Source organism: Geotrypetes seraphini, chromosome 4, assembly GCF_902459505.1.
Source record: "Geotrypetes seraphini chromosome 4, aGeoSer1.1, whole genome shotgun sequence".
Lineage (NCBI taxonomy): Eukaryota > Metazoa > Chordata > Amphibia > Gymnophiona > Dermophiidae > Geotrypetes > Geotrypetes seraphini.
The window spans coordinates 101,474,745-101,496,566 of record NC_047087.1 but is presented as its reverse complement, the minus strand read 5'-3'; the positions used below and the strand labels follow the sequence as shown (position 1 = coordinate 101,496,566).

General features: G+C 38.0%; 1 protein-coding gene across 2 annotated transcripts in view; it reads left to right on the top strand.

Moving 5' to 3' along the window:
- SPAG17 (sperm associated antigen 17) overlaps positions 1-21,822 on the top strand; it is a 742,651-nt gene that overhangs the window by 566,310 nt on the left and 154,519 nt on the right. For both annotated transcript variants that reach the window (XM_033941513.1, XM_033941512.1), the window contains exons 33-35: positions 2,582-2,712; positions 2,879-3,006; positions 18,025-18,207. In XM_033941513.1, the coding sequence (XP_033797404.1) occupies positions 2,582-2,712; positions 2,879-3,006; positions 18,025-18,207 (442 nt within the window). The remainder of the gene's footprint in view (positions 1-2,581; positions 2,713-2,878; positions 3,007-18,024; positions 18,208-21,822) is intronic.

The window sequence follows — 21,822 nt, the reverse complement described above, 5'->3', positions numbered from 1 at the left end:
AGCGGACTGCTGGGCAGGATGGACCTATGGTCTGACCCGGCGGAGGCACTGCTTATGTTCTTATGTTCTTATCTCTGCTTCATCCTAACCTACAGTCTCTACACCTGACAGCTTGGTACCTCTCAACATAACCCCTCTTCAGTTTTCTCAATCTGTAAGAGATGTTTTAGAAGCTTCTAGAAAGCTTACCACTAGACAATGCTATCACCAAAAATGGACTATATTTTCTACATGGTGTTTTTCTCATCATAAGGAGCCTCAGCATTCCTCCTTATCTTCTGTTTTGGACTATCTTTTGCACTTATCCAATTCTGGCCTCAAGTCTACATCTATATGAGTCCATCTTAGTGCAATTGCAGCTTTTCATCAGCCTATTGAAGGGAAACCCCTTTAGAAACATAGAAACATAGAAGATGACAGCAGAAAAGGGCCATAGCCCATCAAGTCTGCCCACTCTAACGACCCCACCCCCTTGAATTTACCCCTCTAGAGATACCACATGTGTATCCCATTTCCATGTTTACCCCCCTAGAGATCCCACATGTGTATCCCATTTCCTTTTAAAATCTGGCACACTGCTGGCCTGAATCACCTGAAGTGGAAGTTCATTCCAACAATCGACCACCCTTTCGGTGAAGAAGAACTTCGTAGTGTCGCCATGAAATTTCCCACCCCTGATTTTCAGCGGATGCCTTCTTGTGGCCGAGGGACCTTTAAGAAAGAAGATATCATCCTCCACCTCAATACGGCCCGTGATATATTTAAACATCTCTATCATGTCTCCTCTCTCTCTACGTTCCTCGAGTGAGTATAGCTGCAATTTATTCAGCCTTTCCTCATATGGTGGTTTCCCAATTCATGAAAGGACTTTTCAATGTCAAACCTCCTCTCAAACCACCACCTGTGGTTTGGGACCTCAATGTTGTCCTTTTTCAACTCATGAAGCCTCCATTTGAACCAATTGATAAGGCTCATCTGAAATATCTCACTTGGAAAATGGTGTTTCTCACTTCTGCTCGACGAGTTAGTGAGCCACAAGCCTTAGTTACTGACCTATCTTTCACTGTGTTCCATCATGATAAGGTGATTCTTCATACTCATCCTAAATTCCTACCTAAAGTGGTCTCAGAATTTCATCTCAACCAATCCATCGTTCTTCCAGTGTTTTTTCCAAAACCACATTCTCACCCTGGAGAATCAGCTCTTCATACTCTGGACTGTAAACGTGCTTTGGCCTTCTACTTGGAACTCACCAAATCACACAGAACTGCTTTTCAACTTTTTGTCTCCTTCGATCCAAATAAATTGGGACATCCTATTTCTAAGCGTACCATCTCCAACTGGATGGCGGCTTGTACCTCATTCTGCTATGCCCAGGCTGGATTACCCCTTCACAGTAAAGTCACAGCCCATAAAGTCAGGGCAATGGCAGCTTCAGTAGCTTTCCTCAGATCTACACCTATTGAGGAAATTTGCAAGGCTGCTACTTGGTCCTCGGTTCATACCTTCACTTCTCACTATTGTCTGGATACTTTCTCCAGACGGGATGGACAGTTTGGCCAAACAGTATTACAAAATGTATTCTCCTAAGTTGCCAACACTCCCACCATCCCATTCTGGTTAGCTTGGAGGTCACCCACATGTGAGAATTGCCTGCCTGCTTGTCCTGGGATAAAGCACAGTACTTACCGTAACAGGTGTTATCCAGGGACAGCAGGCAGCTATTCTCACAACTCACCCACCTCCCCTGGTTGGCTTCTCTGCTAGCTATCTGAACTGAGGAGATGCGCCCTGTGCTGGGCGGGAAGACACTTGCGCATGTGCGGTGCGGGCGACTCGAAACTTCTAGTTTCTTCAAGCAAGTCTGCTTGTGAGGCGTCCACATCGGGGCTCCGTCGGATGACGTCACCCACATGTGAGAATAGCTGCCTGCTGTCCCTGGATAACACCTGTTACGGTAAGTAACTGTGCTTTCTGTGCTATTAGTTGAAAAACCTTTGAATGTTCCCACCATTCTGAATCCAGATAACATAATTGGCATGATGGTCCTCATCAGAATGTATTTCTAATACATGACATATGAATAAAGCTTAAGTAGCTTAAAGAAATGGATTTGTATGTATACTCCAGTCATGACAATAATAAAAATTATAAAGCTGTTATTTAAAAAAATATATATATAACAATTCATACAATAAAATATAATAGGGATAGTTGCAAAACTTTGCACAGGGGGTATAGGCCCACAGGAACAGTCAGTAGCTGAATCCACATGGGGATTTCAAAATGATATCCTTGCACATTACTACCCAGCTCTGCCTTCCTCTGGGCCTGCCCTTTTGTGGCATGGGTAAAAATATTGCATTGTGAAACGGTTTTGAACTCTATTTATAATAGCAATTTCTTAGTTACATAGGTAAAATTGTTTGTAAGTTGTTCTTAATATGAGAAAAAAACATGAAAAGGTCCAAATGGAAACATAGTAAAGTCTAGAATTGTGTGAGTTGATATTTGGAGGAATCTAGCTTGCTGTTTGATTTCTTTATCTAGGGATTAATGATCTGTTGAATGCATACCTTAGGTTGTTCGTTATCAATGAGAATGGATCAGGATTGGAACTCCTTCGGGAAAAAGAGGTAGAGGAATATATTGCTGCATGTTACTTGGATCCTACCATTGCCATTATAAAGGAGCCCATCCCAGACTATCCAGGTAGAGAGAATTTGATGATTACTCCAATTGCACAAAAGGCTGAAATAAAATAATTTAATTTGACATTATTCTGATAGATCTTATATCTAGAACAAATTGCTAAACAATAAGCCACTTGGGAGAATGTTTTATAAATTTGAGTTGGCACTGTTTTTCTTTGAATCAGGTGTTCTTGGTATTACTGTCCTCCGACCTTTTAATGAAGCTTCTCCGTGGTCCATGAAGAAGGATCCAGAGGATATTATTCCTCCACCTCTCATGTCAAGAACTTGGGAGAATTTCCCTCCTGTTGAGGTAAAAATAGCTTTGCACAATGAATATTTTAGCTGTCATTTAGCTATAGATTAAAAAAGGTTTATTTTAATTTGCAACGTAAAGATTTATAAAATTTAAAAAAATATCAGTGTTTCACAAAACCAAGAAAATCCAGGAAAACAAAAATAAATGCAACCGATGATCTGACTGATTCAAATATATTTAAAAGTAAAATTCAAGAGTAGCTAGAATGGATGACTCAAATGTATTTAAAAGTCAAATGGTGAATGGCCTTGTCTCCGCAGTTAAGGGAGGGAACATGCGCGGTCACCAATCGCGCTTCCTCCCTCCTTACTGATAGCCGCTGCTGCCGCCGCCCAATTGCCACTGCTGCTGCCCAAACATCTCCCTCCCTCCTTATGGATCGCTGCTACCTGATCGCCACCGCCTGAGCATCTCCCTCCCTACCCCTTACCTTCGCGGCAGGCAATTTCTCTAAATGCGCTTCCTATGAGCAGCCAGAGCGTTGAAATTGCGTGTGGCTGCCGTAAAAGTCATTTCTGACACAACTGGAAGTTGCATCAGAGACAACCTTTCCTGCAGCCATACACGATTTCAGTGCTCCGGCTGCTCGTAAGAAGCACATTTAGAGAAATCGCCTGCCGCGAAGGTAAGGGGCAGGAAGGGAAAAAGGTAGGAAAGGTGGGGTGGAGGGAACTGGGGAAGGTGGGGTAGAGAAGAACAGACACCGAAGGGAACTGGGGAAGGTGGGGATGCAGAGGAACAGATGCTGAAGGGAACTGGGAAAAATGGGGTAGAGAGGAACAGATGCTGAAGAGAACTGGGGAAGGTGGGGTGCAGAGGAACAGACGCTGAAGGGAACTGGGGAAGGTGGGGTAGAGAGGAACAGACGAAGGGAACTGGGGAAGGTGGAGTGCAGAGGAACAGACGCTGGAGGGAACTGGGAAAGGTGGGGTGGGGAGGAACAGACACTGAAGGGAACTGTGGAAGGTGGGGTGGGGAGGAACAGACACCGAAGGGAACTGGGGAGGAACAGATGCTGAAGGGAACTGTGGAAGGTGGGGTGGGGAGGAACAGACACCGAAGGGAAATGGGGAGGAACAGACGCTGAAGGGAAATGGGGAAGAGAGAGATTCCAGATTATGGGAGGAACGGAGGGAAGAAGATGGGTACCAGACCAATTGGGGGTGGGGGATAGAGGGAGAGATGGAAGGGAGAGGCACAGTAACAGAGCATATGGAAGATACAGAGAAGGCAGACAGTGGATGGAAGGAAATGAATGAGGAGAAAGATGAGGAAAGCAGAAACCAGACAACAAAGGTAGAAAAAAATTATATTTATTTTATTTTATTTTTTGCTTTAGGATAAAGTAGTATATTAGATGTGTTGATAAACATTTATAAACAAAGCCCTGCTAGCTGAACATCTCTTTCTCTAGTTCAGCAGCCAGAACTTTGATTTATAAGGAAGGAATAAGCTAAATATTGCAGTACTGAGGCTTGTATGGATGCTGTGAGGATGTCGTGGGGACGGTGATGGGGCGGGGACAGTGGTCACGGGGATGAGGCGGGTACAGTGGTCGTAGGGATGGGGCGGGGACAGGGTTGGTGGTCATGGGGTTGGTGACAAATTTTTTTCCCCGTGTCATTCTCTAATAGAAGCGTCAGGCTATAGTAGTCTGTTGAATGTGTGCAGAAAATGAGAGGTCAGAGTCCAAGATGACTCCAAGGTTGCGAGCAGAGCAGACTGGAATAATAGTATTAACAGAGATGGAGAATGAAGGAAAGGGAGCAGAGCAGAGGATTTAGGAAGAAAGAGGAGTAGCTCAGTCTTGGACGTGTTTAGTTTCAAGTGACAACGAGACATTCAGGCAGCAATGTCTGCCAGACAGGCTGAAACTTTTTGTTGGACTTTAGATGAAATTTTGGGTGTAGAGAGGTAGATCTGTGAGTCTTCAAAATATAGGTGATAATGGATGCCATGGAGGAGATCAGTCCACCATGGGAAGAGGTATAGAGAGAGAAAAGAAGAGGTCCTAAGATAGAACCCTGGGGTATGCCAATCACTAGCGGAATTGCAGCAGAGGAGGACCCACCAATGCATATACTAAAGGTGCAACAGGAGAGGCCTGATTCGTGGAATCAAAGCGAGGACAGCATATCAAGGAGCAAGCAGTGATTAACAGTATAAAGTTTCAAGTTTTATTAAAATTTGATGACTCGCTTAATCTTAATACAAAGCGATGAACAAGTCTAAAAAAACATGTAATACATTTCTCGTTATGGGGAGACGACCTCATCAACATAGACAAAACGATAGACATGAACAAACCCTTAAGGGAAATGGGGGGAGAAATACAATATGTGACAGTAAAGGCAGCAGACAAGTCAAGAAGGATGAGGATCAAGTAAAGACCCTAGATCTGGCCATGAACAGGTCACTGCAGCTTTGGTGAGGGCTGTCTCTGAGGAGTGTCAGGGGCAAAAGCCTGATTGTAGAGGATCAAGAATCTGTCAAGATGAAAGGATGTCAAGGCAGCACGGAGAACAGCATGTTTGAGTAGCTTGGATAGGAATGGAAGAAAGGAGACAGAGCGATAGTTGGACAGGCAGATGGGGACCAGTGAGGGTTTTTTGAGAAGCAGCTTTACCACCACATGTTTGAAGGCATCAGGGACAGTTGCAGTAGAAATGGATAGGTTGAGAATATGGCAGATGGGAGGGATAACAGTATGTGAGATGGAATCAAGTGGGTGGGAATAGTGTATGAGGGACATGTAATATGCTTGGCTGAGGACAGAAGTTGTGTGGTTTCTTCCTCTGTGATTTCAGAGAAAGAAGAAAGTCAGTGGTAGTTGATGGAGGGTCAAGAGGGTGAGACCAGGTAAGGGGAGCATCCTGAGTTGTTTGGGTGAATGAAAAAGGGGTGGTGTGAGCTTGAAGGTCTGGAGAGTGCATGGTGGATGGGGAGAAGGATATGACTTTGAAGTAAATTCAAGGTCAATCTTGTGAACCTCGTCATGGAAGTAGTCAGCCATCATCTGGGAGAGAGGGATCAGGAGGGAGGGGTTGCTTTGAGGAGGGAATTCAGTGTGGCAAAGAGATGTTGTGTATTGGAAGAAAGGGAGTTAGTTGGATGTAGTAGTCTTGCTTAACTAGTGTAAAAGCAGAATTAAAGGCGGTCAGCATAAATTTAAAGTGAAGGAAGTCAGCATGTGTGTTTGATTTGAGCCAAAGGCACGCAGCACAGTGGGTACAGGGACGTAAGTAGCAGATACTGGGAGTGAGCCAAGATTGAAGTTTGGTACTCCTGCCAGAGTGGGGAACAGGGGAAGCAAGGGTGTCCAGAGCAAAGGAAAGAATAGAATTGTACAACGAGACCAGTTGCAGAAAGGAGTAGGAGGCCCATGCAGAACAGAGGCCCAGTTTGTAAAGGGTACTGCCCAGACAGGGCTGGCTGAGATTAAATATGGAGCAAGGCTAGTGAGGTCACCTGAATGCTTTCTTGGGAGGGGCTACAACCAGCCAGCCAGAGGCAGAAGGAGTAGGAGTTAGAGTTAGGCAACAAGAGAGATGGAGGCTGGAGAGCTACCTCTGCAGTCACTCCTGTTGCAGGAAGAAGGAGGAGGCACATTCAGGATAGAGGCCCAGTTTGAAATAAAGTTCTGAAACTGCCCTGACTTATTTTTTTAAGGTGATAAATCTTATATAATACGAGTAGTTGTTTGAACACTTTGAAATTCAGACATATCTGTTTCACATAACAGAATATAACAATCAGCTTATGTACCGCAGGACCTTAAAGTTCTATGTGGTTTACAAAAAGTAAGATGTACAATTAGATGGAAAAATTAGTTACTCAAATATTTGACAAATAAGTATGTTTTTAAATGCCTCCTAAATTCCAAGTAAGAACTGGAGACATGATCAAACACTATAAATCCTTGCCCCATAAAGCCGCCTCGTAAGATAGAAGATGTTGGTGATTTTTTTTTAAGTTCACAATCTTTTACGGGCAGAAAGATAAAATTCAAATGCAAACTTCTTCTGTTTTTATTAGTTGCAAAAGAGAAAAGATCAATTAAATATTTAGGGGTAAGACCAAACAAAACCCTGTAACAAAAACACCCGAACTTAAACTTCACCCGCGCCTCCACCGGCAACCAGTGCAATTCCCCCCAAAAAGGTGTTATATAGTCATACTTCTTCAGTCCAATAATCAATCTAACCGCAGTGTTCTGAATTATGAATAGTTGCTGCATATGTCTTTGAGATACTGCCAAATAAGCAATATTACAGTAATCAAGTTGAATAAGTATAAGGGATTGCACCAAAAGTCTGAACGATGAAATATCAAAGTAAGCCCAAATGGATTGAAGCTTCCAGAGGGTAAAAAATCTCTTCCTAACTAAAGAGTCCACCTAATTCCTCATTGTCAGGCCCTGATCCAATATCACACCCAATATCTTAATGGTTGATTGAGCAGGATAGCTATGTTTATTTATGATCAAAGATGTATCACTATCACATGGACGTGGAGAAGCAATAAAGAACTTTGTTTTTTCTGAGTTCAGCTTTAATTTAAACTCAGTCACCCACTGTTCCATTAATCCTAATGCTTCTGTTACCATAAGAGCTACTTCTGAGAGGAGGGGCGTGGCTTGGACGCGAATGATGACGGTTGGGTGAAAAAAAAGCTCCGTATAAACAAGCTTAATTTTCAGAAAAAACTACAAAAAAAGATTTTTTACGTTCTTGATGATATGATAAATTAGAGTCTACCTCTTTAGTTGAGTCGAAGAGACGTTTTAAAAGTGAGAATCGAGAGATAGAGGTGCCGTTTTTGTTTCCTGAGAGACGAGGTATAAAAGGCTGGAGATTGACAGAGTCTGGGACTGCCGGTGAGCTGCCTAGCGACAGAGATAAAAGTTTTTTGTTTTTTTTAAAGTGCCGGATGCCTGCTATAACAGGGAGACAAGCTGTTTTAAAGTAGCTGCCCTCTGCTGGAGATGAAGCGAGGTCTGCAGTAAAATCTACTTGGCAACGGTTTTTTAACTATTTCCTTGCTGCTAACTTCGGGGAAAAAAAAGAAATTGTGAAGGATAAATATAAATATAAATATCAATCTCCGCTGCTGTAATTGAAAAGATTTAGATATAGGAGATTGTAGATTTTTTTTTTTTTAGCGCTTGGGCTGTAAGAAACGGACAAATAAAAGGATTAACGATTTCTTTAACCTGAAGAAAAGTGACATCGAGGCAATTGAGAGACGCTGAAAATACATATACATACACATTGAAAGAAAATATATTGGATGGAATATTGCTCTCCTTGATAAAGGCTGCGATTGGGCTTATAAGAGGAGAGCCAGAAAAAGAAGGCTACAAAATTTTTTCAGCGCTGAAGCTTGATGTCAACAACGAGTTTGGTAAATTAAATCTATAAAAAAAATAACCAGCCATATCTAAAAAAGATCTAAGGAAAAGAAAGGCTACTAATTGGAATATTATTGCCTTCATAGAGACTGAGATAGGGCTTGAAGGAGAAGAAACAGAAAGAAAGACTACCGACATTTTTTTTTTTTCACAGCAATAGAACTTAAGACAAATAATTTACAGTTGCTTTAAGAATACTGTAAAAAAGGGGGCGTGGCTTGGACGGAAGGTTGGATAAACGAATAGCTCCTTATATGCAAACATATTAAAAAGAATTACTACCAAATATTTTAAAGAAACTAAAATATATATTGAAATATGACTTCAACTAAACAAAATAAAGCTGATTTGGGAGCTGGAACATCGGGTAGCAATAAGAGGTCGAAACCAGAGCCAGGTACACCCTCTAAAATCCCATTACCAACAGAAAAAAATCTGGATGTTATGGAAGAACTAAGACAAATAAAAGAAATTGTCTTAGATAGTAACAAAAAACTACAAAAAGCAATGGAAGATGCTGCAATCCTAACAAAAAGAGTGGACATCACAGAAAATAGAATTTCAACATTAGAAGATATTACAGAACAATTAAATACAGATATGAATCACAGCAAAATCATATGGAAAGAAATAACAGAGATAAAAAAAAATCTTGAAGACAGCCGGAATCGTGAAAGACGGAATAATTTAAGAATAATCGGATTACCTGAAGGAGTGGAAAAGAATGATCCGATTGCATTTCTTGAAAAATTTCTACCTAAAATACTACCACTGAAATTTAAAACGGAACTGGAAATTGAAAGAGCTCATAGGATTCCAACACAAAGAAATAACACTCAAACAGGTCCAAGAACTTTAATTTTCAAACTTTTAAGACACCAACAAGCAATTGAAATATGCCAAATAGCCAAGGAAATCAAAAATCTTAAATGCCAAGATTCAAAAATATACATTGTCCCGGACTTTGCAAAAGAAACAGCAACAAGAAGAAAACAATTCTTAGACATGAGACCACAACTAAGATCTCTAGGAGCTAGATTTGGGCTCCTTTACCCGGCGATTATGAAGGTTACCATTGCTAACAAAACGCAAAACTTTACGGATCCAAAAAAACTACAGGAATTTATGAATCAACTGGAGCAACCTATGACAATCTAAAGAACATTTAATGGGTTCATACTAAAGACTATTGACCAATTTGTGAAAACTTTGACTTATATGATAAGGAATTTCAATAAAAGAACATCGGTTACAGATTATATCGGAACGGAAAGCAATGGAAAAAGAACACACAAAGATCGAATTAAAGACTTAAACAACTTGCAACATTCTCCATGGAAAACAAGAAAACGGAAAAAATACAAAAATTCTAGAATTCTACATAGAATAAATAGAATAAACTTACTGGCAGAAACGAAAATGAATTGAAACACATCTCCGAACTCAAATGATGACGAAGAAAGTTTTTTCAACAAACTTAAAGATGTACTGATTAGTTGAGAAACTTTGAAGGCGGAGTAATGGTGAGAAGGAGAATCATCCTTCAATCACAGAGAAGATTATAAAAAAAGACGAAGTGATTGGTTTGTTATATTTCCTGTTGAAGGCGGTACTTCAGGTTTAATTTTGCGTTTCAAATACATTAAAATGCGTTTTAAATACGATATATATGAAAAGAATATATCTGAAACGCAAAGATTGCCTGAAAAGTTTTTTACATATATATATCTCAAATTTCATGTTTCATCTTTATAGACAATTGCTCTTTTATTTATTAAGTTGAATTTTAATACCCACAATTTGTTCAACCTGGCAATCCTCTACGGGAGATATAAGGGGAGTTTTTGGCACAGGACTTCACTCTCGTCTACACAGGCCTCAGATACTTTAAAATCATAAGGGTCTGGAGAGTATGCTATTGAGACAGAGCTTACAACAATGGGGCAAAGACGAGATAAGGAAATTTAGTTCCTGAAGGAAAGGAACAGATTCGTCTCCATGTCATTCTCTAGTTTGAATTAGGGTCCAGGCTCATGAATAGAACACTGATGGGATTATTAGCTTCTCTTAATTGACAACTCTCTCGTGAATCATAGGAAAATAGTGAGCATAAGAGATGAAGGAATTCCTGTGCTGAAGACTCTAGTTACAGTTCTGAGGAAAGAGGCTAAATTCGAATGCTCTTAACATGATAAACGTATTATACCCAGGTATGAAAGCTTTTTAAAGTAAAAATAATTTACCACCTGAAAAGAAATGAATTGTAATTGAAATGTTCTCAGATATAAGTAATGTAATATAATCATTCTTATGGATTTAAAGACATATAAATATAGAAAATAATCTTTCAATATATAAGAATGAAAAACTTTTTACTTATTCTTATAATTAATAATAAAATAAGATAAAATATACAGAAATAGAGAAAAGATGGTAGTACTTTAGATAATTATTAATAGCTTGTGGGAGTTATCTAAATCTAACCTCAACCTGCGTATCCAAGTTTTCGTAATTAATAAGGGGGGGAAGGGAGGGATAAGAGGGATGGGAGGGAATAATAAGGAAATATATAAGGTAATCATGGGTGTAAAGGAAAAAAGAGAAATGAAATACTTAAAACATTGGGAAAATATACATAATTTAATACCTGAAAATTTAAAAATAAATGGATATTAAAATTATGTCTTTAAATGTTAACGGTCTAAATCATATGATAAAAAGGAAAAAAGCACTATCATTTTTAAAAAGGCAAGATGCAGATATATGCCTTATACAAGAGACCCACCTCTCACATATAGAATCTAGTAAGCTAGAAGGAGGCTGGGTCAAACAATGTTTTTTCTCACCAGCTATAGGGAAAAAAGCAGGTGTTGCTATTTTAATTAATAAAAAATGCTCTGCTTCATTTAAACTAAAAGCTTCAGATATTCATGGAAGATGGATAATGGTGGAAATGAATATGGGAAATACTACCATGACGTTAATCAATATATACGCCCCTAATTCGAACCAAAATGAATTCTTTAAAACTCTTCAACAACTGATCATACCACTGGCTACTTCAAATCTTATAGTAGCAGGGGACTTCAATGCTGTAATGGATCCTTTATTAGATAAAAACCCAAGTAGAGTTATGAAATCTATGGGACTAGATAATTTGATTCAATCTTGTGATTTAATAGATATATGGAGAATACTTCATTTTGATGGTCGGGAATTTTCTTTCTGTTCTCATGTTCACAATTCCTTTTCAAGAATAGATTATATCTTTACTTCAAATCATCTTGCACATCAAGTGACACAAGCAGCCATTGATCCAATAATTCTATCTGACCATGGTGGAGTGTGGATCAAAATTAAAACTACAGATCAAAATAATAACAGACCAATTTGGAAAATGGATAATACATTGTTGGTTGACCAAAACTTTTGTGAAAATCTCCTAACAAAAATGAAAGAATTTTTTCAAATAAATGATAATGATGATATTAACAGAGAAATTTTATGGGATGCTTTTAAGGCATCAATTAGAGGACAAATAATTTCTTATTCGGCTTTTCTAAAAAAACAAATTAAAAAACAATTTTTAATCTTAGAAAAAGAGATTAAAAATTTAGAATCAAAACTTATAGAAAAATGGGAATATTCTATTCAACAAGAATTATTAAAATTGAAAGGTAAATATAATGAGATCTCATCTAAGATGATTAGGAAAGATTTATTTTCTCAACAAACATTGTACTATGGTAATTCAAACAAATCAGGAAGAATATTGGCAAATTATCTTAAAGCGAAAAAAAGAAAAACAAAATTAATAGCAATAAAAGATGAAAATGGAAATACATATACACAAATTGAACCTATTTTAAAACAATTCTTAAAATTTTATAAATCTCTTTATTCTTCCGAAAATTATCTAAATAAAGAAAAAGATGGTTTTGAATTTTTAAAAATGTTAGAGGGTCCAAAAATTCCTGAACATATAAAACGAAGTTTGGAAGAACCAATATCACTAAAAGAATTAGGAACAGCTTTGAAGTCCCTTAGAGTTGGATCCGCTCCAGGTGGTGATGGATATACAGTGGAATTTTATAAAACATTTCAAAATTTTTTATTACCCTATTTATTAAATCTTTATCAATATCAGCTCAATAAAGGTTGTATTAAAGGCACTATAGCAGAATCTTTGACTATTGTTTTGCCAAAGTCCAATAAAGATCCCACTTTGGTCTCAAACTATAGACCAATATCTTTAATAAATGTAGATGGAAAATTATTAGCAAAAATACTTGCGCTAAGATTAGCTAAAGCTCTCCCCCATATAATAGGTATGCATCAAACAGGATTCGTTGCTCAAAGACATTCATCTCACAATACCAGATTAACATTCCATATGTTATATTTAACAAAGAAAATGAATGAACCTACTTTTGCAATTTCATTAGATGCAGAAAAGGCCTTTGATAGAGTAGAATGGCCTTTTATGTATCAAGCAATGGAATGGTTTGGTATAGGTCCTGGATTTATACAAATGATACAAACAATGTACAGCTCCCCCTCTGCTAGACTATATATTAATAATACGTTTTCAGAAAAATTTAATCTACAGAGAGGAGTTAGACAAGGATGTCCCTTATCCCCTTTGCTGTTTGATATTGTTTTAGAACCCTTAATATTAGCCATCCAACAAGCTAAGGAGATACAGGGTATACCTCATTCAGATAAGGAATATAAGATATCTGCTTATGCAGATGATTTATTACTATATCTGAAGAATCCAGAATCCACCATTCCACATCTACTTGAATTGATTGAGAAATTTGGAAATTTTTCAGGATATAAAATTAATTGGAATAAATCAGAGATTCTTCCACTAAATATACATTGTACAAAAGGTTTATTTAAAACATTCCCTTTTGTTTGGAAGGAAGAATATATTAAATACCTTGGAATTTTGATAACAAAAACAGTAGATGAAACAATGAAAATTAATGAAAAATGCTTATTACAAAAAATAATAGAAATGTGTGAGCAATGGAATCCTTTGCATCTATCTTGGTGGGGAAGAGTACAAACTGTAAAAATGATGATTTTACCGGTAGTATGTTACCAAATGGGGATGATTCCAGTTTTTTTTCAAGATTCTTTTTATACAAAAATAAATAGGACTTTGACAAAATTTATATGGCTTAATAAAAAACCAAGAATTGCTCTAGCGTCATTACAAAGACCAATTAAAGAGGGAGGGGTAAATTTTCCCAACTTTTATAGGTATCATCAAGCCTATATCTTACGTCATGGTATGTATTGGATCCTCCCAGAACCCACAGATAATATTCCAGACTGGTTTTGGCTAGAATGGAGGCTTATGTTTCCATTACGTCTTAATCATGTAGTTAGTATCAAAATGCCAAGGTTATACAAAGAATAATAATAATAATAAATAGAAGACTGACTTCTCTTCCCACTGGTACATAGTATTTACATAGTCAGTCTTCTATTTATTATTTCATTCAATTTACTGACTAGTATTCACATATGAGTCCCTGTATGTTTTTCTAACGAAGGTTATACAAAGATCATAAAATATTTATGGATACCTGGAAAACTCTAAAATACATAAGTAATCTTACTCAAATTCCAATTAGTAAATCAACTAACCAAACTATATGGCTAAACCCCAAGATCAAAATTGGCGGTTTTAAAGTCATCTGGAAACATTGGATGATAGCAGGCATTCGCACTTTGGATGATGTAATTAAAAATGATAAATTGCTGGAGTTTTCACAATTGCAACAAAAATTTGGTCTCAATAAAACACAATATTTTAAATGGTTGCAATTGAAGCAATCTATTCAGAAAGGGTTCCCTGAATGGAAAGATCTCGCTAAATATCACAGTTTGGAATTCTTATGTTTCCAGATGGACTCAATAGGTCACAAAGCCGCACAGTGGTATAAATTAATATCCGGATATATAAATAAAAAACCAAAAAATGGTCTTAGAGACATTTGGAGCATTGAGATAAAACACCAAATTAGTGCATCTCAATGGCCACGACTTTGGTCTTGGAGGCTAAAATGTACGGTGTCAGCATCTATGAGACAAACTTGGTTTTTTCTTCTTCATAGAGCTTTTTGGACCCCTACTCGTTTACAAAAAATAGATAGTTCAAGATCAAATAGATGCTGGCACTGTCATATTGAAATTGGGACATTAGATCATCTTTTATTCTTTTGTCCATTTATCCTATCATTCTGGAAATCAATTTGGCCCCAAATTAACAGAATGTTAGAAAATCCGGTAGCCTTGACATATGATACTATATTATTTGGAACAACTATGAGAGCAAAAAGCCAAATTTCATCCAGTAATAACAAACTTTTATTTATTTTAACTGGAATCGCAATACAACAAATTACATTCAATTGGAAACAACATGATAGATTGAATTATATGTTCTGGTGGAATTCGGTATGCCACATATATAAAATGGAACTCGCTATTGCAACACACAAAGGATACATGAATAAATTTAAAAAAATATGGGGACCATTAACCGATTTTTGTAAAGAAGGATAATTTTTCCTATAAATAAAACTCGGAAATATTTGAAGACCGTTAACATGATTTCTCTAATGAACTTTTCCCATGATAAGATAATTATAAAGAGGGGAATGGGGTGGGCTTTTCAATTTTGATTATTACATACTAAATTAATAGTTAAAGAATGTACAATAAAATTGATTTATGTATAATTGGTTGGGAAGGAGGGTGGGACAGGGGATTATTATATTAATGTTAAACTTGATATTAATATATGAGTTAGTCAAGTGTGTATTTAAGTTTCTATTGAGTTTATTTGTAACACTTGTTGTAACACAAAAAAATGAATAAAGATTTAAAACAGAGCTACTTCTGAGAGGGAATCAGCAAAGGGGATGATGATCTTAATATCATCCACGTAATTAAACAATTTTATCCCCAAATCGAGAACCCAGAGAGGACATAAAAACTTTGAAAACAGTGGGGATAATGGTGAGCCCTGAGGAATACCAGATGAATTATTCCAGATTCCTGAGAGATCATCATTAAAATGAACCTGATAGGTACAAAACGTGAGACAGCCCCAAAACCACTCCAACATCTCTCCTCCAATGCCAATTGCATCCAAGCATTCCAATAGTTTGTTGTGGTCAACCAAATCAAAAGCAGAACTCATGTTGAACTGCATAATCAAAGCATTAAGACCCTTACTAAACAAATTATATCAATTGTCCAGGATAGCAGTGATCACTGTTTCAGTACTAAACAAAGGTCTAAAACCTGACTGGGATTCATGTAAAAGAGAATATTGCAAAAGGTGTGGACCGGGCTCCAAATCTTAGCATAGGAGCTATAACACTTTCATATTTCACTGTGAGGCAAACCGTGTTCCACCATAACTCTCACATGTTATGGCTCATTTTTGATCTGGTTTCGGTCTATAGTCACGTTGTCTCTCTGTACCTTGAACGCTCTAGTAACTGTGGCTGCATGTTGTGTCGACATTCCTCTTCTATATATATAGGCTTAGATCAGCTTGTTGTATCACGTGGATATTATTGTTTGAATTTCATTTATATGTTCAACATGTCTGTATCTTGCCTCGTTAACATTTCTCTTTCTGTACTTATTGTACATTGTATATTAAAATCAATAAAATGTTCAAACTAAAAAAAAAAAGAGAATAGTGGAATGGATGCTATTGGCCTATAATTGGTTGATAATTCAATCGACTCCTTAGGATTTTTAAGAATTGGAGTAATTATAATATGACCTTTATTAATAGGAAATTTACCATTCTTTAAATTATATGTCAAGTCCAAAATACAATATGATTTAACATATTTATCATATAGTTTAGAGTAAGTATTCCAGTTTCTGAACCTGAGTTGTAACAGATTTTTGTCTCCAAATCGTTCAAATTCTCTTCCACCAGAGTTACTGTCTGCTCTAGTAATTTAAGCTGGGGAGAAATCGACTTCACAGCAAAAACAAAACAAAAACCCATAAACTCCTGCCACCTTGGAAGGGCTTTTAAAGAAACTAACTCTAAGAAAAGCAAGAAAAGCTTCAGACTCTCATCTACTTCATCAAATTCTATGCTAACAGATTATTACTTGGAAGAAACCTCATAGGCATAAAAACCTCCTCTCCATAAAATTTTTATATGAGTAACATATCAGTGCTTCCCCAAAATGTTAATCAAACATCAGGCACCCGATAAGCTCCTTCAAAATGCTCAAGAAAATGTCCACTTATCTCAGCAGAGTGTCTGGCAGATCCTCATAAAAAAACTTCCAGACTCGCCCTGTGATAAACAGAGGGAACGGTCTGGTGGCAGCTGCTGCTGCAGTAGTGCCCCTTCTCTCCCTATATTATATAAGCCCACTCTGTGTACCTTAACTTGTCTTAGGTACTAACTCCTGCCTTTGACCCATAGTTCACAGAGAGACCTCTTCTTGCAATGCCTGCAGCAGTATCCTGAATAAAGAGTCAGCCTATTATATCCTCACAGATTAGCACTATAGAGGCATCAGAGCAAGAATTTATGGACTAGGGTCAAGTACGAGAACTGAAGAGGTTGCTGGTTTGTGCAGTGTGGAGGTATGGGGAACCTCTACACTCCTAAAAAGTCCAGAGAGAGAAGGGGCCTTTATTCAGCTGGTACCAGGCGCTCAACCCGGAGATTCAATGCTGGGCTGTTTTAGTGACCAGCATTAAATATCCAGGGCTGGGTGTTGGGTTTTCTTGGCTGGCTTTAAAGTAACCCGCTAAGCAAATATTCAGTGCTTTTAGTTAAGTTAATAACAGTCAAAGACAGGTGATAAACACTGAGGCTCTGTAGATGGTGTTATAAATCCTTAAAAGATCTTACACCCTTCTGCCCTAGGTGGAACTTTGCCCCTTAAGATTTGGAACAGGGAATCAGGTTGATATAGCAGGTACCTTGAATAGACTCTTTCCTCCCATTATTCATTGTTATTTAACCGGCCAGGAACAGCTCCTAGCTGATGAAATAGCGTTTGGCCTGCTAACCACTAATATTCAGCAGGAGATCGCCAAATACTTTTGTGCTTCTAGAGGAGAGGAGGCAGAACTACATAGTTGGCTGCACGTTTTACAAATACCTTTCTCTGTTTCTTTAGCAAGTAAAGGAGCAGTAAAGATTTGGTTCAGAAGAATAGAGACTTTGTGTAGTCTGAATTATTAATGGAAATATGGATTTAAAGTCTTATGGTTATTCTACAAAGAAACAAGAGTGTGTGTCCCTGGTCCTAGCCTACCTGGTTTACACTAGGCAGATGTCTAGCTGTACTATAACAAAGCAGAGTTTATACTTCTGTAGCAGAGATTTGTATTTTAGCAAGCATTACCTACCTTGAACTTGTCAATTTTGGATTTTTTTTTAGCTGTGTGTATAGTTTGTCTTTTGGACAATTAAAAGTTAAGAATAAAAATATGGTATTATATAACTAAAAAGTAATGATTTCCGGTGCAATAGAAAGAATGTTTTCAAGACTCTCACACCTGATTGTGTTGTCACTTAACTTTTTTAGAGGAAAACCATGGGCCCTCCATTTGGGTCTACAGCAGGGAAGGGCCTATACATCAGATCCGAGTACATGCCTGCTAATCCAGTCCCTGTGTTGAAGTGTCCTAATGTGCTTCAGGTCCGTCAGCTGATCCAGTATGAGCCAATAAACCAAGAGCTCAGAAGGCAGCTTCAGCTTTCTTTCCTGGTAAGAAAACTACACAAAAAAAAATGCAAAACATATATCACCCCTTTTACAAAGTTGCAGTAGTGGCTGCCGCGCAGAAAGTGCTCTGACGCTCATTAAATCCCTAAGGTCGTCGGAGTGATTACTGCAGCAGCAACCAAGCCATAGTAATTAATGCAAGGGGGTCTCTAAGACTTTTCTTAAGAGGGCAATTTTCTTGCTGCCTGAATTGTTGTGAAGTCCTGGGTACTTTTTTACTTTCAGATTTTGTATCAGTTTTCTCCAAATTGAAGGTACTTTTATTTTTACTTTGAAAGGTGCACCTCCAACAACAATTAAAACCCCCCAACAAACATAGTTTTAGAAATACAAGCTATGCACATTGTTGGAGTGCCTGTCCTGACTCCACAAGTATGCCCTTCTACATGCAGATAAAAGTCATAGCCTTTTTTCAAAATTGTCTTCCCAGTATTGAGTCTATTTAATAAGTTGCATTAGATATTGTGACAGGTCACAGAGCTGGCACAAGAGGGAACTCTGGCTCCCTGATATCCCTGTTTAAGCTAAATGGGGAGAGTGAGGGTTGTATTTCCCCTATAAGATCTGATAGACCTAGAACTTGTTAGGATAATTGCCCATTTAAGTAAAGGGGAGAGAAACCAGGAATATTTTAGCCCAGTGGTGACTTCTATGAGAGGAAGGTTATAGAAGGGTGGAGGCAGAGAGAGCCTGTTAATCCATAGGAAGCATTGTCCATATTTAGAGTGCTTGGGAGGAATAAGGCTTCTGTTCAAATTGGGAGGGGGAGGGGAAAGTGCTCTTATAGGTGGGAATTAAAAAGATGAGAAAGGTCTTAGGACTACACTGTTCCACTAAACAAGATGGTATGGAGGATTGGTATGGAACACTCCACAAAGAATGCACTAAATCCCCCTTAACACTCTACAATAAATGTTTATATGAGAGGAAAAGGTTAAACCTGCTTAATGTTAAGGAATAAATCTTAACCAAGTCTTACAAGGTTCCATGTTTCTATCATCGATCCTGAAAAACCTCTCTCTATTTGCTTGTTTTTTAATACTTTTAATATTTTAATTTCCTTCTATTAACTTCATGCAACATTTAAAACTCATGCTTGATGCTTGAATCAATATAACATGCTCAATTGAACAGACCACACTTATCTTAGTGGTCGCAAACAGCCATGGCCCAACGGGACTCCTAGGGTGGAAAGTAGGCAATAGGAAGAGGCCCAGAGAGAAGAATGGGGAGAAGCAAAAGTATCTATAGCCTAGTAATGGAAGGGAGCTGGACCCATTACACCTGAATCAAAGGGGGAAAAGGTACCGTACTTATCTATGCTTTAACCATGGACTTTGAACTGTGATTTTGAACAGAGCCAAACAGCTGGGGGTGGAGAACAGGACCATAAGATCACATTGAAGTTTTGTCCGATCCAGGTATGGTAGCTGTTTCCCTGTTACCTATTAAAGAGGACTCAGCTGAAGCAGTGCTATGAGAAGGAATTTCCCCTACAGAATTGGTTAGAGGAGCGTAATGGAGGGAGTTGCATAATGTTTGAGTCTGGAGAAAGCCTAATGTGCATATGTCCTAAACTTTAACCAAGTCTGTTTTAACCAAGTCTGTTCAGAGTCAAGAGGCTCAGGAATTAACCAGTTTGATGTGGGAGTAACAGCAGGAAAATAATTAAAGATTGCTGTAAGAAAAGAGGGATCTTGGGAAATCACCCTAAGTGTACAGATCTTCAGAATTGGAACTACTATTTGCTGAACTAAATGTGCAGCTAGGTCCTATCTGCATCACTGAAGGTCAAGTGTCCAGCTGGCTCTCCCACAAAACTACAAGGGAAGGCGGGCCCAAACTGCCCTGAAGGGTTAAGGGCCCAGAGCCTCATCACAATATTAAATACAATTTTTAATGCATGCTAACAGTACACTGCTGCATTAATTGTTAATGTTCACTGTCTGCAGTGTTAGACATGTGGTGGGCATATAATGCCTTAGAATAATGGCATATAGATGTATATGTGTAAATGATAGCATGCCACCTAATTGCTATCCTGTTTATACACATGTATCTTACTTACCAAGTATATTAGTTGCTTGATATACCATCTTTCATACAATAACTAAACAGTTTACAATAAGTTTTATAGTAAAATACAACTAAAAAAGAAATAAAAACAATATTAAGTACAATGAAATAATATAGCTGGGGTTTTCGAACCAAAATACACTGACATTGACCTTGCTGTATATTTTACAGTTGGGCATACTGGAGCCAGCACTGGAGCCCTAGGCCAGGACTCAGCTGGGTCTCCAGCAGCCACCAACAAAAAGTGCACCGGTGTGTGACTTAGACTGGAGTCACCCTGCAGGATTTTTAAGGAACTCAATCAAAACACCAACACAGTTGTTTGAATGGCAATAAAGCAAATTTACTTCTCAAAATAACGTCAGAATGGCCCAATCAAAATGGTTCAGAGTTCATTGTAGCAAATAAATGTTCAAACAAGAAAACAAAAAAAAAACAAGGCAAGGAAAAACCCTGCCAGCATTCAGGATATCTTTTCTCAATGATTCAGTCCTGCTTGTGATATATTCTTTCACAGGGCTGCTTATATCCCAAACTTCTTTTCCCCAAGTCTGCTCCACAGCAGAGCTCAGGTAAATGTAATCCACAGTATTCAAAACAGTGTCTGTAGAATATGCTTTTTCACTCCAAGATCCTTAGTGGGAGGTTATTCTATTCAATAAGAATAATTTATAGATTAGATTTCTTATATAATATTTAAAATATTATGAATATTAATTTGTAATGAAATGTTATACTTAATGCATATAAGAGAGTTAATCAAGTGTGTATCTTTAAGTTCATATGAGTTTAACTGCTACACTTGTTGTAACATGCAAAAATGAATAAAGAATTAAAAAAAAAAAAAAAGAAAATACCAAAACATAAAGCGCTCCAGCCTAAAATATATCAGGGCTGGGCACAGAGGAGTGCTATAAGTTTGCCTTTTCAAAAGCTTTCAAAAATTCCCTCCCGTATGTAAGCAAACTTCTCCCCCCACTCACTCTTAGCTTTACTCACAAATGCACCATTCAGACAGTCCTTGCAAAATGACTGAACATAAGAACATAAGAAATGCCTCCGCTGGGTCAGACCCGAGGTCCATCGCGCCCAGCAGTCCGCTCACGCGGCGGCCCAACAGGTTCAGGACCTGTGCAGTAAATTTCTATCTATACCCCTCTATCCCCTTTTCCAGCAGGAATTTGTCCAAACCTTTCTTAAACCCCAGTACTGTACTCTGCCCTATAACTTCCTCTGGAATTGTATTCCAGGTGTCCACCACCCGTTGTGTAAAGAAGAACTTCCTAGCATTAGTTTTGAATTTGCCTCCTTTCAACTTTTCCGAATGCCCTCTTGTTTTTTTATTCTCTGAAAGTTTGAAGAATCTGTCCCTCTCTACTCTCTCTATGCCCTTCATGATCTTGTAAGTCTCTATCATATCCCCTCTTAATCTTCTCTTTTCTAGGGAAAAGAGTCCCAGTTTTTCCAATCTCTCAGCATATGAAAGGCTTTCCATCCCCTTAATCAGTCGTGTTGCTCTCC